This window comes from Benincasa hispida, chromosome 10 (genome assembly GCF_009727055.1).
Source record: "Benincasa hispida cultivar B227 chromosome 10, ASM972705v1, whole genome shotgun sequence".
Taxonomy (NCBI): Eukaryota; Viridiplantae; Streptophyta; class Magnoliopsida; order Cucurbitales; family Cucurbitaceae; genus Benincasa; species Benincasa hispida.
Window position 1 is genome coordinate 19755161 of NC_052358.1, and position 13604 is coordinate 19768764.

Here is a 13604-nt window from a genome sequence, read left to right on the forward strand (position 1 = left end):
GGATTGTATCCATATTTGTGCAGCTCTTTTCATTCACACAACAAAATATATATTTTAATTAAAAGATAAAAAATTACTAAATGATAAATTATGATTGGACAATTAAATAGGATATACAAAATACTTTTCAATAAAATAACAAAATAATATATACAAAAGTAGAGAAATGGGAAAGGAAAAAAAGAACACTATATGAATACTATATATTAAAATTAAACATATATAGAGATATGACACCTCATAACTTAATTACATTGTTTAAGCATTTACAATATGGTTATCAATAATCATCATAATGATCTCTCCGCGTAGCGCTGTTTTCTTTTCTACAAAGTAGTTACATATAAATAAAGAGCCAAAGAAGGGAAAAAAAAGTATTAATAAAAGCAAACGTACAATAAAGCAAGCCCCATTATAATGATAAAGAAAAGCACATTATAATGATAATTAGGAAAATTAAGAAGGAAAAAAAATGTGAAGGCAAAAGACGCACGCCTAAAAGCTTAAATTAATTTAGCTAGCTAGCACGACGACCATAAGGACTCCCCCATGTTGTCGTGGTCAACCATGTCCATGGAAAAATAGGACTTGTTTGGCGCCGGAATGTTCATCTTGCCGGACGGTGAGGCAGTTTCTGGCGAGTGGCCGATGGTCAGGTTGCAGGAGGACGACGGGAATTGGCGCATCCGCATGTGAACCACTTCCGCCTGCGCTATTGCCAGTTGTGTTTGCAAGACATCGATCTGTTGTTGTAGTGACGATATGGCTCCAACGCAACCGTATACTGGATCTCGTACCCTTGCGTTTGCCTCGTACACCATTGAACTGACTGCATCGCTTCGTTGTTGCTCTGGTAGCTCCTGTCAATTAATAAACCCAATAGAAAATATAATTCATTGGAAATATGGAGAAACCCCACTCGTTGTCAGTTACTTTTTGAGATAGAACCTCGTGTTTATTTAATATAATATCATAGTCCATAAAATCTAAACAGATATTTAGACGACGAAAAAAAAAAACGATTGGACTAAAGAATGGTAATTTTATATAGAAAAACCATCATAAGGAGTTATGAGTAATACTTACTTGCACATATTTTCTTACCATCCCTCCAATCACATTAAAAACAAAATAAAAAATGTTTTAAAAACCAAAAAGCATGTTACATGTCAAACTGTGATTGAACTATTCAATGAGTCGCATAAAAATGGATACGGCAAAAAAGTACACTTAAATATATTTTATTAATTATTATAATATTTAAAAGAAATGTACCTATACCAACTATTTACATTACTTTTATATGAAGAAAGGATTTTAGATGTCATTATGACGTCAGAATGACACAAATAATATTGATTTATGATAGTGAAATAAATCAAAACATTAAGAATCTTACCTTTCTTTTGGAGCTAGCCAAAAAGAAAAAAAAGTTCAGGTTGATCTTGTAATTTCCCAAAAAGCTATAAGCCTAATGGGGTTAAAGTTGAGGGGATTAAATAATTAATTAAAACATATAAATTATACTTTGCTTTTGTTAAGTGTTAATTAACCAAAGGCTATGGTTAGTTAAAGCATGGTTTGGTTAATTATTTAATTTGTACAAATTAAACCATGCCCTTTAATCTTTCATACGCTAAGGAATCTCCTGAATTGGCCGTCCAACCAATTTTAGGGTTTGCTTTTTCAAAAAGTAAAAATATTTACTTTTTTTCTAAAAATAAAAAACGGTGGGCTCCTCAACTGTAATTAACCACTATAACGGAAATAAATAAAAGATACCTAACATTTTACATTACCCTCCTATTTAATTATTCAATGTTTTTAATTAATCCAAATAGTAATTCAACTTATATTAGAAGTTGAATTTATGTATGCTTTTCTTCATTATTTATTTAATCCTAGTTTAATTCGTGGATTTTTTTTCTTTTGGATTCGAGAACCGTAAAATACGACGTATGATTATTAGGTGTTTATAGTTGTGTTTGAATTAACTATACTTGTGAGGTTTGAAAATGTTAGAAATTATTTTTTTTCTCTTTTAACGAGATATTTCTTTTTACATTGAAAAGTTAATATAATCGTAATTAGTAATTAGTGTACTAAATTATTAATTAACGTGTGAAAGAGAGAGATGGAGACGTTTAATCTTGTCATGGCTTATAATCAATGTGAAAAAAAGTTGAAGAAAGATGGAACACCAATCAAAGAGAGTGTCATGTCATTTTTTTAATTAAAAAATTAATTTTATAAAACCCGTTTTTTTTTCCTTCTTTTGTCTGTAAGTTAATGTGGGCTGTTTAGTCAATTAATGTGGTTTATAGGGATAATAGGATAATAGAATTGTTGGTTCATTTGTTCATATGATCATAGATAATTTTAAAATCTTCTATTTCCACTATCGTTGACAAACAAGCTAACTAATTATTAACCGTCAATTTAGGTATAATTCAATTAGTTAAGATAAAGTTTCGAAACTCCCACTTCGTTAAACTAAAAATAATATGTAATTACGAATCATAATTCGACTTACTAACCTGCAACATCTTGTTAACATTACTAGCTCCAAAGACCTTATGGACGCTAGCAAATTTATGAGGCTCGTCAGCAGGAAAATAAGGGGCGAAAACACAATCTTGAGCACATCTACGACGAAGAAGCTTACAAGCTGCACATGGCGAAAGAGATGTGCCTTGTTTTCTTCCATTAATCTCCTTCATTTCTCTTTAAAGAATGCAAATTGAGATAGTTTAAAATCACTACCCAATTTTGTGATATAATCGGATTTTGGAAATACGAGTTAGAGGTTTTTTAGAAGTGAAAGAAAAGAGATGAGAAATGGAGGGGGCGATGAAGAAGATGGAAGATGTTATATAGAGAAGTGACGGCAAATCTTTAGAGGGACCTACAAAAGAAGAACGCTTTAGATTTTGCCAATAAAAAAAAAAAGAAAAAAATATATATTTATTTCCTTTTTGTTTAAAAGGAAAAATGGTGAGGGAAGATCTTTCTTTTGCCCCACATATTATATTATGATATTTTGTCCCCTCCTCTCATCTTCCTTACCAATTTTTCTTTCACATCTTTTTCTTGCTCTCTTTTCTTTAATTATATTTCTTAAAGTTATTCAACAATACCCACTTATTGCAATTTTGTTATTATTGTTATTTATAATTTGGGACATGTTAATACTAGACCACATGCTATGAATTATATTATAATTAACCCCCTCTAGCTTCTTCATCTCTTTTTTTAAAAAAATATATATATTAATTTAAACTTGTTGATTTGATTCCATTAAGCACTAGATCCACTCCCTTGGATTTTGATAATAATATAATAATAATAATCATATTTTCCATATATATGTTCTAATTTTGATGGGTTTTTTTAATTAAAAAAACAATAAAGAAATCCAAGGTTGTGTGTTGATCACTTCATTATTGTCCCTTCAACAGATTTTTAGGTGGGTGGATTACTATTTGGAGATTTATTTAAGAGCTTAATATCGTTAATTTAATAAAAATATTTGATCATTTAATTAGGACAAACAATTTGTACTTTAGTTAGAATGTAATTTTTAAAAAATTATTCAGGTGAAGTATATACTTATGGAATATTAGCTACTTAGAAAAAAATAATGGATATCTAAAATTGTTTTACATGTGACTTACCAAATTCATAGGATCCTTATAAAACAAAAGGAATTTGAGTAAAAAGGTATTTTTTCTAAAACTAGATAAATGATTTTTTTAAACCTAAAAATAAAACTGTTATTCAACCTGTGAGAGTTAATAAGTTTGCATTCCAGAATTTAGAACTTTTAAAAGACTGTATTTGAAATGTTAACCTAGGGGATGTTGGAATTTAGATAAAGGCACATTAAAAACAACTTTATGTTATTTTTGTTGGGATAAACACTATAGTTTTCGGATCAGTTATTCCAATCTTGTGTGAATCTAATAGAATATTAATCAACTAGCAACAACAATAATAATCAAGTAAGGACACAAGGAATTTTAACATGGAAAAACCCCTTCAATGTGAGAAGTAAAAAACCACGGGTCGAAGTTAAAATTTTCACTATAATCAATAATGGGTTACAACGAGTTCTCCCTAATCACAACTAGAGGCATACACAGTAAATATCTCAAGAGTAACAATCTTGGCAACAAACGGCAACAAATTGAGAAGAATAAAATTAGAAACGTCTCACTGAAAGTGACAATCAATTACCCATGGTATCTGACTGTAAGTAGCTCCAAACGAAATCTCCACCGTCCAAATTGAAGATTCTTGTGTCAAGAACATACTGTCAAAATTTCAGCTCGATCAAACCACAGATCGACCCCAAATGGTTGAAAAACATTGTTGGTCAGATTGGGTTCTTTTTAATCTCTCTACTACCATTTTAAAACTCTCTCAGATCGCGTGTGCTCACACACAATTACTAACGGCTGTACATTTAAGTTTTAAACAAAAAGAACTAATTTGGCCCTAATGGGCCTTGGCCCTTCACAAAGTAAATAACCCTACAAATCTACCCCTATTTGACTTTGTGGAGGAACTTGTCATTCTCGCGGAGGAACGACAAAACTCAAGCTTCTCTCTTGGTAGATTCTTCGTCAACATATCAAATCCATTATGATCAGTATGTATCTTTTCAAGCTCAAACAATTCATCATTCAAAGCATCTCTCATCCAATGTTACTTCACATCTATATGTTTTGTTCTGGAATGAAATATAGCATTCTTACCAAGATGAATAACACTCCGATTGTCGCAGTATATCAAATATCTTTGTTGCTTGAAGCCAAGCTCCTGTATGAAGTACTTCATCTACAAAATCTCTTTGCGAGCCTCTACTGTTGCAATATACTCTGCTTCAGTTGTAGAAAGTGAACATACTTCTGCAACCTTGACTGCCAAGACACTGCACCACTTGCAAATGTCATCAAGTAACCAAAAGTAGACTTTCTATTGTCTAGATCTCCTATCATATCTGAATTAGTGTAGCCAGCAAGTATTGGGTTCCCACCTCCAAATGTGAGCTTCAAACTAAAAGTGTCTCTCAAATATCTCATGATGCACTTAACTGCCACCCAATGCTATTTTCCTGGATTGGACATAAAATGGCTAAACAACACCAACAACGTGAGCAATATCAGGTCTAGTACATACCATGACATACATCAAGCTCTCAACTGCTGAAGCATAAGGGATCTTACTCATGTCTTCCTTTTCTTTATATGTAGAAGAACTCTATTTGCTACTCAGTTTGAAGTGACTAGATAAAGGAAAATTGGCTGGTTTCGCTTTACTCATGTTGAAATGTTCAAGCACCTTCTCCAAGTATTGCTCCTGTGACATATACAACTTCTTGGAAGCTCTGTCTCGAACTATTCGAATTTCAAGAATTTTCTTTGTTGGCCCTAAATCCTATACTGGAAAGAATTTGCTCAATTGTTTCTTCAACCTATCAATTCTCGAAACATTTCTACCAACAATCAAAATGTCATCAACATAAAGCAATAATACAATAAAATCATTATCAGAAAATTTCTGGACAAAAACACATTGATCAGAAGTAGTCTTTTTGTAGCCTTGCTCCCCCATAACTGACTCAAACTTCTTATACCACTGTCTCGGTGCCTGTTTCAACTCATAAAATCTTTTCTTCAATTTACACACCAGATGCTCTCTGCCTTTCTGCTCAAAACCCTCTAGTTGTTATGTAGATTTCTTTATCAAAGTCCCCATTAAAAAAATGCAATTTTAACATCCATCTGCTTAACCTCTAAGTCAAGACTAGCTGCCAAATTCAAGACTACACGTATAGAAGACATCTTGACAACTGGAGCAAAAATTTCATCAAAGTCGACACCTTTCTTCTGACTGAACCCTTTAACAACCAATCTCTCTTTTAATGCGAATTTGAGGTATGGTCTTCTTGTTTCACTCTATAAACCCACTTATTTTTCAGTGTAGTTTTTCCTTTATGCAATTCACAAGCTCAAAAGTGTAGTTTTCATGTAAAGTCTTCATCTAATCTTTCATGACATCAATCCACTCTTTTATGTCTCATCTTCTATGGACTCTTCATAACTCTCAGGCTCTCCCCCATCAGTCATTGCCATAGCCAAGAAATATACATGGTCCAGTCTTTACATCAAGCTTCGATCTCTCATCTTTAGGAATATGAATAAAAACTTTACAACCAAAGACACATAGGTGATCATAAGATATATCCTTATTTGACCATATTTTGTTTGGAACTTCTAATCCCAAAGGAATACATGGTGTGAGATTCAAACATGTACAACTCTATTCAATGCTTCACCCTATAATGATTGTGATAACTGTGACTCTAAAAGCAAGCATCTCATTCTCTCGACTACTGTTCTGTTCATTCTCTTAGTTATCCCATTTAACTGAGGAGTTTTAGGAGGTATCTTTTGATGTCGAATACCATGATTTCTGCAATACTCATCAAAAGGTCCACAATACTCACCTCCATTATCAGTCCTAATACACTTCAATTTTTTACCAATTTCTCTCTCAATAAGGGCATGAAACTGTTTAAACACCGATAACACCTAATCTTTAGTCTTCATGGCACAGACCCATATTTTCCTTGAATGATCATCAATAAACGTCTACAAAATATGGTGCATCTCCAAGTGTTTTTATTTTCATAGGACCAAACACATCAGAATGTACTAAATCTAGTACATTTGGTTTCCTTGAATATTGAGATGACTTAAAAGTAACTCTAGTCGGCTTTCCTGCCAAACAATGAGGACACCTTTTTTGGGGTGCACTCTTTATATTAGGAAGATGATTTTTTTTGGCTAATATCTTCAAACCCATACATTTATGTGACTGAGTCTTTTATGGCAAAGCTCAACACTCGCTTTATCATTCACTGTATTCATATCACAATCAGTGATCTTAGCCTCCATATAATATAGTGAGGAATATTTCTCTCCCTTAGCTACCACCATAGAGCCTTTAGTAAGCTTTCATTTACCATCATAGAATATATTGCAGAAACTTTCATCATCAAGCTTACCTGTAGAAATCAAATTCATGTGAATATCATGAATGTGCTTCACATTTTTCAAAATCAGCTTAGAACTATTCTTGTTCTCTAAGTGAACATCTCTGATGCCAACTGCTTTTGTTGATCATCATTACCCATCCTAACATTGCTGAAATCACCAGGTGTATAAGATGCAAAGAAATCTCTCTTTGATGTAGCATGAACTAAGGCACCACTGTCAATCACCCAACTGCTCTGTTGTGTAACTGAAGGGATCGAATCCCCGCAGAAGTGTGTGAATGCCTTTCATTTAGATAATCGATTTTTAAAGAAACAAAAAACAGAAAACAAATCATGCATTTGTAGGATAAACATTCAATGAAAACATAAGCATGCTTGAAAAAGGAAGAATAGGAGAAATCACAACTTATCTTTGTTGATTCCTCTAGTTTTCTTCTTTTACTATTGTCAATAATCTCAAATTTCTCTGACATAGAAGGACATCACCAACGAGATTTCCTAGCTATTCTCTACGGTTTAAAGAGCTTGGAAGTGTGGTCTCCAAGAACTTTGAGGAGGAAAAGGGGAAGAGAATTTCTAGAGAGAAGTTAGAAAGAAGGTGGAGGTTGGAGGTTAGGATTTTGTATAATAAAAATCTCTGGTGAGGAAATATTCATATGGAGAAGGGTTAACCCTTTCAACAAATATTATAATAAGATGCAAATTATTGTAAGAAATGTAGAGGAAATATGTTTAATTTTCAAAAACCAAAAACAAAAGAATGAAATGGTTACAAAACAAAGTTTTAATGACTTATTAAACCATTTAAGATTTTAGAAATCGTATCCCATACAAAGAAATTCTCGGATCAAATATAGAAACAAAATTAAATGTTTTAAGTCTAAAAACATATAATTATAAGTTCATGCACAATACGATACCCTCTTTTGATGACTTGGCCTAGTCACAAGTCACAACACAAGATATATAAATATGACGTTAAAATATCTTTCTGAATCTATATTTTAGTCTTTTATTTTTTTAAAAAAATCTTAAATTTAGTTCCTATGGTTTGTTAGGGTTGATTTTTCAAAAAAAAAAAAAAAAAGTTTCATTATCTATTAGTATTTTCACAATAAATTTTGATAACATATTCATATATTATATTTTATTATAGTATTATTATTATTATTATTATTATTATTATTATTATTATTATTATTATTATTATTATGTCAATTTCAATTGGAATTTAAGTAGAAAGAACTAAATTTAAGATTTGTTAAGAGTACAATGACCAAAATTAAACATTACTAAATTTGAACAAATGATTTAAAAGAAGACAAGTTATATCTTATCTTAAATTTTAAGATTAGCAAAAGCAATAAGATGAAAATTAGGAAATCATCTCATATTCTTAATTAAATGCTTATTCAGATAATTAAAGCTTTTATTTACATATTCTCCACGTACGACCAACCCCACAATTTTCTTAAATTTCTTATTTAAATACAGTACGGAGTGGAATGGAATTACTTTGCTTGAAGCATAAGCTAATTTGGTTGTTAATAATTTAAAAGTAAAGATATATTTATAAAATGAAATTGGCCGGGACTTTTCCATACATTTCTTTGACAAAAAACCAAAATTAAATATATTTAATTAATTATAATATTATACAAAAAAATATATATATATATATATATATATGAAATAAATTGAAAAATAGTAACCTCCAAAAGGAAAAGATACGAGTGACAGGATTGGAATCCAAACTGACGAAAGAAACACACGTGCTTATTCTGGATTTTTCTGCTATAATAAGATCGTATATCATATGCTATATGATCTCATTGATGTTATTAATTATTTTTTTATTTTTCTTTCTTTATTTTCAAGCAAGTTACATCACTTGGATTCGATTTTCTTTCATTTTTCTTGCATTATAATCAATATTTTATGATATAAAAGCTATATGGTCCATTTTCTCTCCACTCTTTCAAATTAAATGATTTGTTTATGTATTTAATAATCATATCTTCTTATTGGTCAAATGGAGGCTCTAGTCTTTAAAAAAGAACTTGAGAATTATTTTTTATTTTGTTTTTTGTCCTATGTTGAAATATAATAATTTTTGTAAAGGAGAAATGTTGGGTAAAAACCATGGGCGATTTCAAGACTAAATAGCTAGTTGCTTGTATATATTGTAATTGATCTCTAATTTCTTGGTCAAGGTACGATGCTTTATATCAGATTATTAGCAAGATAGGGAATTCCAGGAGTAGTCGTGGGGATCTTTTGTTATTTTCCAACAATACCGGAATTAAATCGTTTTACGACGGAATATCATACCACTATCCTAGTTTGAAAACAAATTCGATATGACCTCAGTAAGAATTGTGTAAATTGGTTGCTCTTCAAGGTTAACACAACATCTACTTTGAAACGTGCACCCGTTAGAGACAGGTTGGAATCAAGAGATAAAAGAGAGAACTTAGGCTCATAATCAGAATAAAAATTGAGGAAGAAGATAATGATCCATGTGAAAAACTCTACTGTTTTTTAAAAAGAGAAGCAAAAACAAAAAGTTTCTTATCTTCTTGCAAGCACAGTTACCCACCCAATCGAACGGTGGTGGCGGCACACGTGTGGGAAATGAGACTTAACTACCATATTATCCACTTTTGCAAGATCCTTAAGGAGTATTTGTGGTGAGGAGATGAAATGATATGAGTTAGATATGAACTTAACTCATTGTTTGGGAGGCAACTTCGTATGTCACCTACATTTTATTCATGTCTACCAATAGTGTACTCACCGTCATCAACACCGATGCCTCATAGCTCAACTCTGACGACTACCTTCGATGACCAATTTCAGCAACCACCTTCGACGGTCAACTTCAACGACCATCTCCGACAACTATGAGTACTATAAATTTGGATTTTGTTGACCAAAATACCCCTAGAGTAGGTCAAGTTTTGACTCCTACAAATTTGGATTTTGTTGACAAATGAGTTTTTTGTTTTGTTGACACTCTAATATAAAATCATCAATAAAACCTTAATTTAAAGCTTACAAATAAATTAATTTAAAAATACGCATAAAAACGTCGATGATATTTATATTTAAGTTGAAACACCTTTGTTGACACAAAAGTACGCAAGTTCCACCAAAACGTTGCTCCCGATTTTCTATTAGCTCATGGTATTTTATAGTCATTCTTTATAGTATTTAACATTAATAAAATCACTTTTATCATGTAAGAAATCAAACATAAAAACACTTTTGAGAAATTTTTTTAGATACATGAGTGTTTTTATCAAAAGTATTAAAATAAAAATGACTTAACTAGAAACGTCACATGTAAAAATTTGTAAAATGATGGCTTAAATTTGAAAAAGAAAATGAAATACATGATCCACAAGTAAACCCTAAACTCCATTGTCCAACACTTCCAACAATAATGTGTGCTTAAAAAACAATAAAATAAAGTGCAATCTATAGATTACTAAAAAAATATATGTATAATTATTGAATAAAAAAATTTCGAACAAAAATAATCATCATAAAAACATATTATTTTTTAAAAAAATTGCACAAAATACCCCTAATAACAAAAATTCTACAAACACATAAAATCCATAAACATATAAACTCAACTCAATACACTAAATAGTCTTTTAAAGAGCTCACTTCTCAACTTACAATCTTCCAATGTGGGACAATTCAAGTCTTTCTCATGTAAAGACTTGCTATGAGTCATAGGGTCAAGTGGTTGTAAGTCAGATTTTGAGGTTTTTCCATCTTTCCAATATGAGATTCTCAACATGCGCTCCTCTAAGATGATGTCTTTTTTAGTTCATCAAGGGTCGGATTTTTTTTTTCTAACGAATGCTTGTTCTTCACGGACTATAATATCTCATATATATTAGAGAAACGTGAGGTTTCATTTCAAAATTAATTGATAATCAAAAGATTAGAATATATATCTTTAATTTATATAGTTTGTGATATTTCTTCAATTTTATAATGTAGAATCTTCCAACATCGTTGAACTATATTCATGTTGGTGCAATTAACTCTTCGTTTCTAGGTTGATTTTGATGGTGATAAAAATAAACTATTTTAAATCTATATGATGTTATATTAAACAAACAGAAGCTAGTGATTCAAGAATACCTTGGGAATATCACAGAAGTCTCATTGTGGGGCAAAATGTTTTTCTTTTCTTTTAAAGATGACATGAAATTTTTGTTCTTGTTAGGTTTAAAGATTTCCTAAGAAATTTAAAGATGGAGCTTACTAATTATTTTTTATTTGTTGGGTAGTGAAGTGATTTTTTGCTTAAATCCAAAAAGAAAATGTATTAATTAAGTTTCATAATTTTTGAAGAAATCTAGGTTCATGTTCTCTCTTATTTATTGGAGCGCACACACGTGTTACTTCAAATTCAATTCAAAAAGGTCATGTTCCAATCTAATCATGTTAATGTAGTAGAAAAATATTGACTAATCAAAATATTAGGTTAAATGCATGGGGCTTTCCCCCCTTTTTTATTTTAACATTGTATTTATTCCATTATAATTAAAGCAAACTGAATATCCCTGCATAATTATTGAAAAGTAATAAAAAGAAAAAAAAACCAACTTTAAGCTCGAAGGTTGGTGAATTAAACAAAAATATCCAATTATTACCTTTCAAGCCCTTTCGAATAACTATTATATTATAAAAATGCGTTGTTTGAGAGCAATTATTTTTAAATAGTTTAAATCACATTTGTATGTTTAAAATGACTTTAACACATAATTTTATTGATATTATATTTTTAGTTAAGTTTGATTTCATACCATCAAAATTGATTTTAAATTATTAAGAACTTTTTTTAGTAATTTTGAACATAATATAAAAGCGATTTTAGTTATTTTAAAATCAATCTCAAACATGTCGTTTATAAATTAATAATCTTAAAGCCATATATCGATTTGTCATGTCAATTTAAGAGAATTGAATTTTATATGCGATAGTCTACTTGTATCCATTATCAAAAAGTCAAAAATAGTGGGTGTGATAGATATTGATCATGTTCTTCCTCCTTATGTTTGATTTGCTTAATTAGTTTATCCTCTTTTTCCAATAATTAAAAAGCGATCCTTATTAGGATGAGAGAAAAGTTGACTTGAAAAATCTGTCTATATTTAAGATAACTTCGTATGACCACTTAGAACAAGTCATTGCATAACACTATTACAAATTTAGATTTTCTTGATGTACATATTTTTTGTTTAGTCGACGCTCGTGATAGAAAAACCATAAAATTTTTCATTTACAACTTAAAATCAATCATTAATTTTAAAATACATATATTAATAGTAATAGAATGTCAATAAATGCTTATATTTAAGTTGGTGTGCTAAAACTTCAATAAAATTTTTGTTGACACAAAAGTGCATCAGTTCCATCAAAGCTATGAATTCTTGGATTTTCAATTAGTTAACGAGCAGTAAAAATGTCAATAGAAACCTGTTTGTTGACATTCAAATTTTGTTGACAAGAACTCACTACAAGAATTTTGAACTTTAATATTAGTTGAAAAAAGTGAAATCGGATGTATAATGTCGGTTTTGTTTTTTTAAAAAAGCGAATCTTTAATGTCGGTTTTAAATCAACATTGTAGGGTACCTTTAATGTCGGTTTTAAATCAACATTAAAGACCCGCTTAATTTATCCTCTCACTTTCTATTTTCCTCCCATTTTTTTCATTTTTCCCTCTTCACTCTCCCCCTATTTTCTTTTTCCTCTCATTCTCACACTTCCCTCTTCAGACCCTCTTCTTTCTCACTTCTCTCTTCCAAACCCTTGCCATTCGTCCGTCGATCGTGGGTGAAGAGTTTTTCGTGGTGTAGATCTGGCTTCCGTGCAGGTTTGTTCGTCGTGCAACTCGTTCTGTCAAAGCGCCACAACCAAAGAGTATATTGCTCGTTCTATCGAAGCACCACAGCCAAGCTGAATCTGATCATGGGTGAAGCTCGTTCTGTCGAAGCGCCACAGCCCGAATCTGCTGCTCCCTCTTCAGTTACTTTTCTGTGTCTTATACTCTCGGTTTAAAGCACCCAAACTTGATACGCTAATCATGTGTCTCCAGGTCTGAAGTTCATATTCTCACGTGGTGTGTGCCACCATTCGTCGTTCGATTTTACCTAGTTGCCATTTATCGTTCGATTTTCCTTCGTTGCGTGTCTCCAGATCTACCGTCGTTCGTCTTTGCCCACCGCATTGCTGTCCAGATCAGTATGCTCTTCTTCTCTTTCCTCTCTTAAACTCACAACCATTTTTGTTCTTATGTTTATGCCTCTCAACTGTTTGTGTAAATGTCTCAAGGAAAGCCAGTTGCGGTTTCACTCTAATATGTCTCTCTGCTTCTAGATTTGGGCCTTTTTATGTGTCTATGGCCTTTGAAATTCGATTTCATTAATGGTTTTGTTGTATATGATACATTTGTTGAATTACTTGAAGTTCTAGTGCAGAATGTAAAACTCGAATTTCCATTTTTCCTACTTGA

The 13604-nt window shown here is 31.2% G+C and overlaps 1 protein-coding gene across 1 annotated transcript; it reads right to left on the reverse strand.

Moving 5' to 3' along the window:
- Positions 1 to 268: 268 nt before the first annotated feature.
- On the reverse strand, positions 269 to 2827 carry LOC120088770 (LOB domain-containing protein 4-like). Its single transcript, XM_039046205.1, has 2 exons — positions 2538 to 2827; positions 269 to 860 (listed from the first exon to the last, which is right to left on the reverse strand). Exons 1-2 carry the CDS (start codon positions 2718 to 2720, stop codon positions 522 to 524), a joined length of 522 nt encoding a protein of 173 aa, XP_038902133.1. The 5' UTR covers positions 2721 to 2827; the 3' UTR covers positions 269 to 521.
- Between the last annotated feature and the right edge of the window lie 10777 nt (positions 2828 to 13604).

Excerpts from the sequence above, each read along its gene's own strand:
- LOC120088770 (XM_039046205.1), bottom strand. The coding sequence starts at position 2,720 with ATGAAGGAGATTAATGGAAGAAAACAAGGCACATCTCTTTCGCCATGT. Across the intron at positions 861-2,537 it reads ATGTTAACAAGATGTTGCAG|GAGCTACCAGAGCAACAACG; the intron begins GTTAGTAAGTCG and ends ATTAATTGACAG.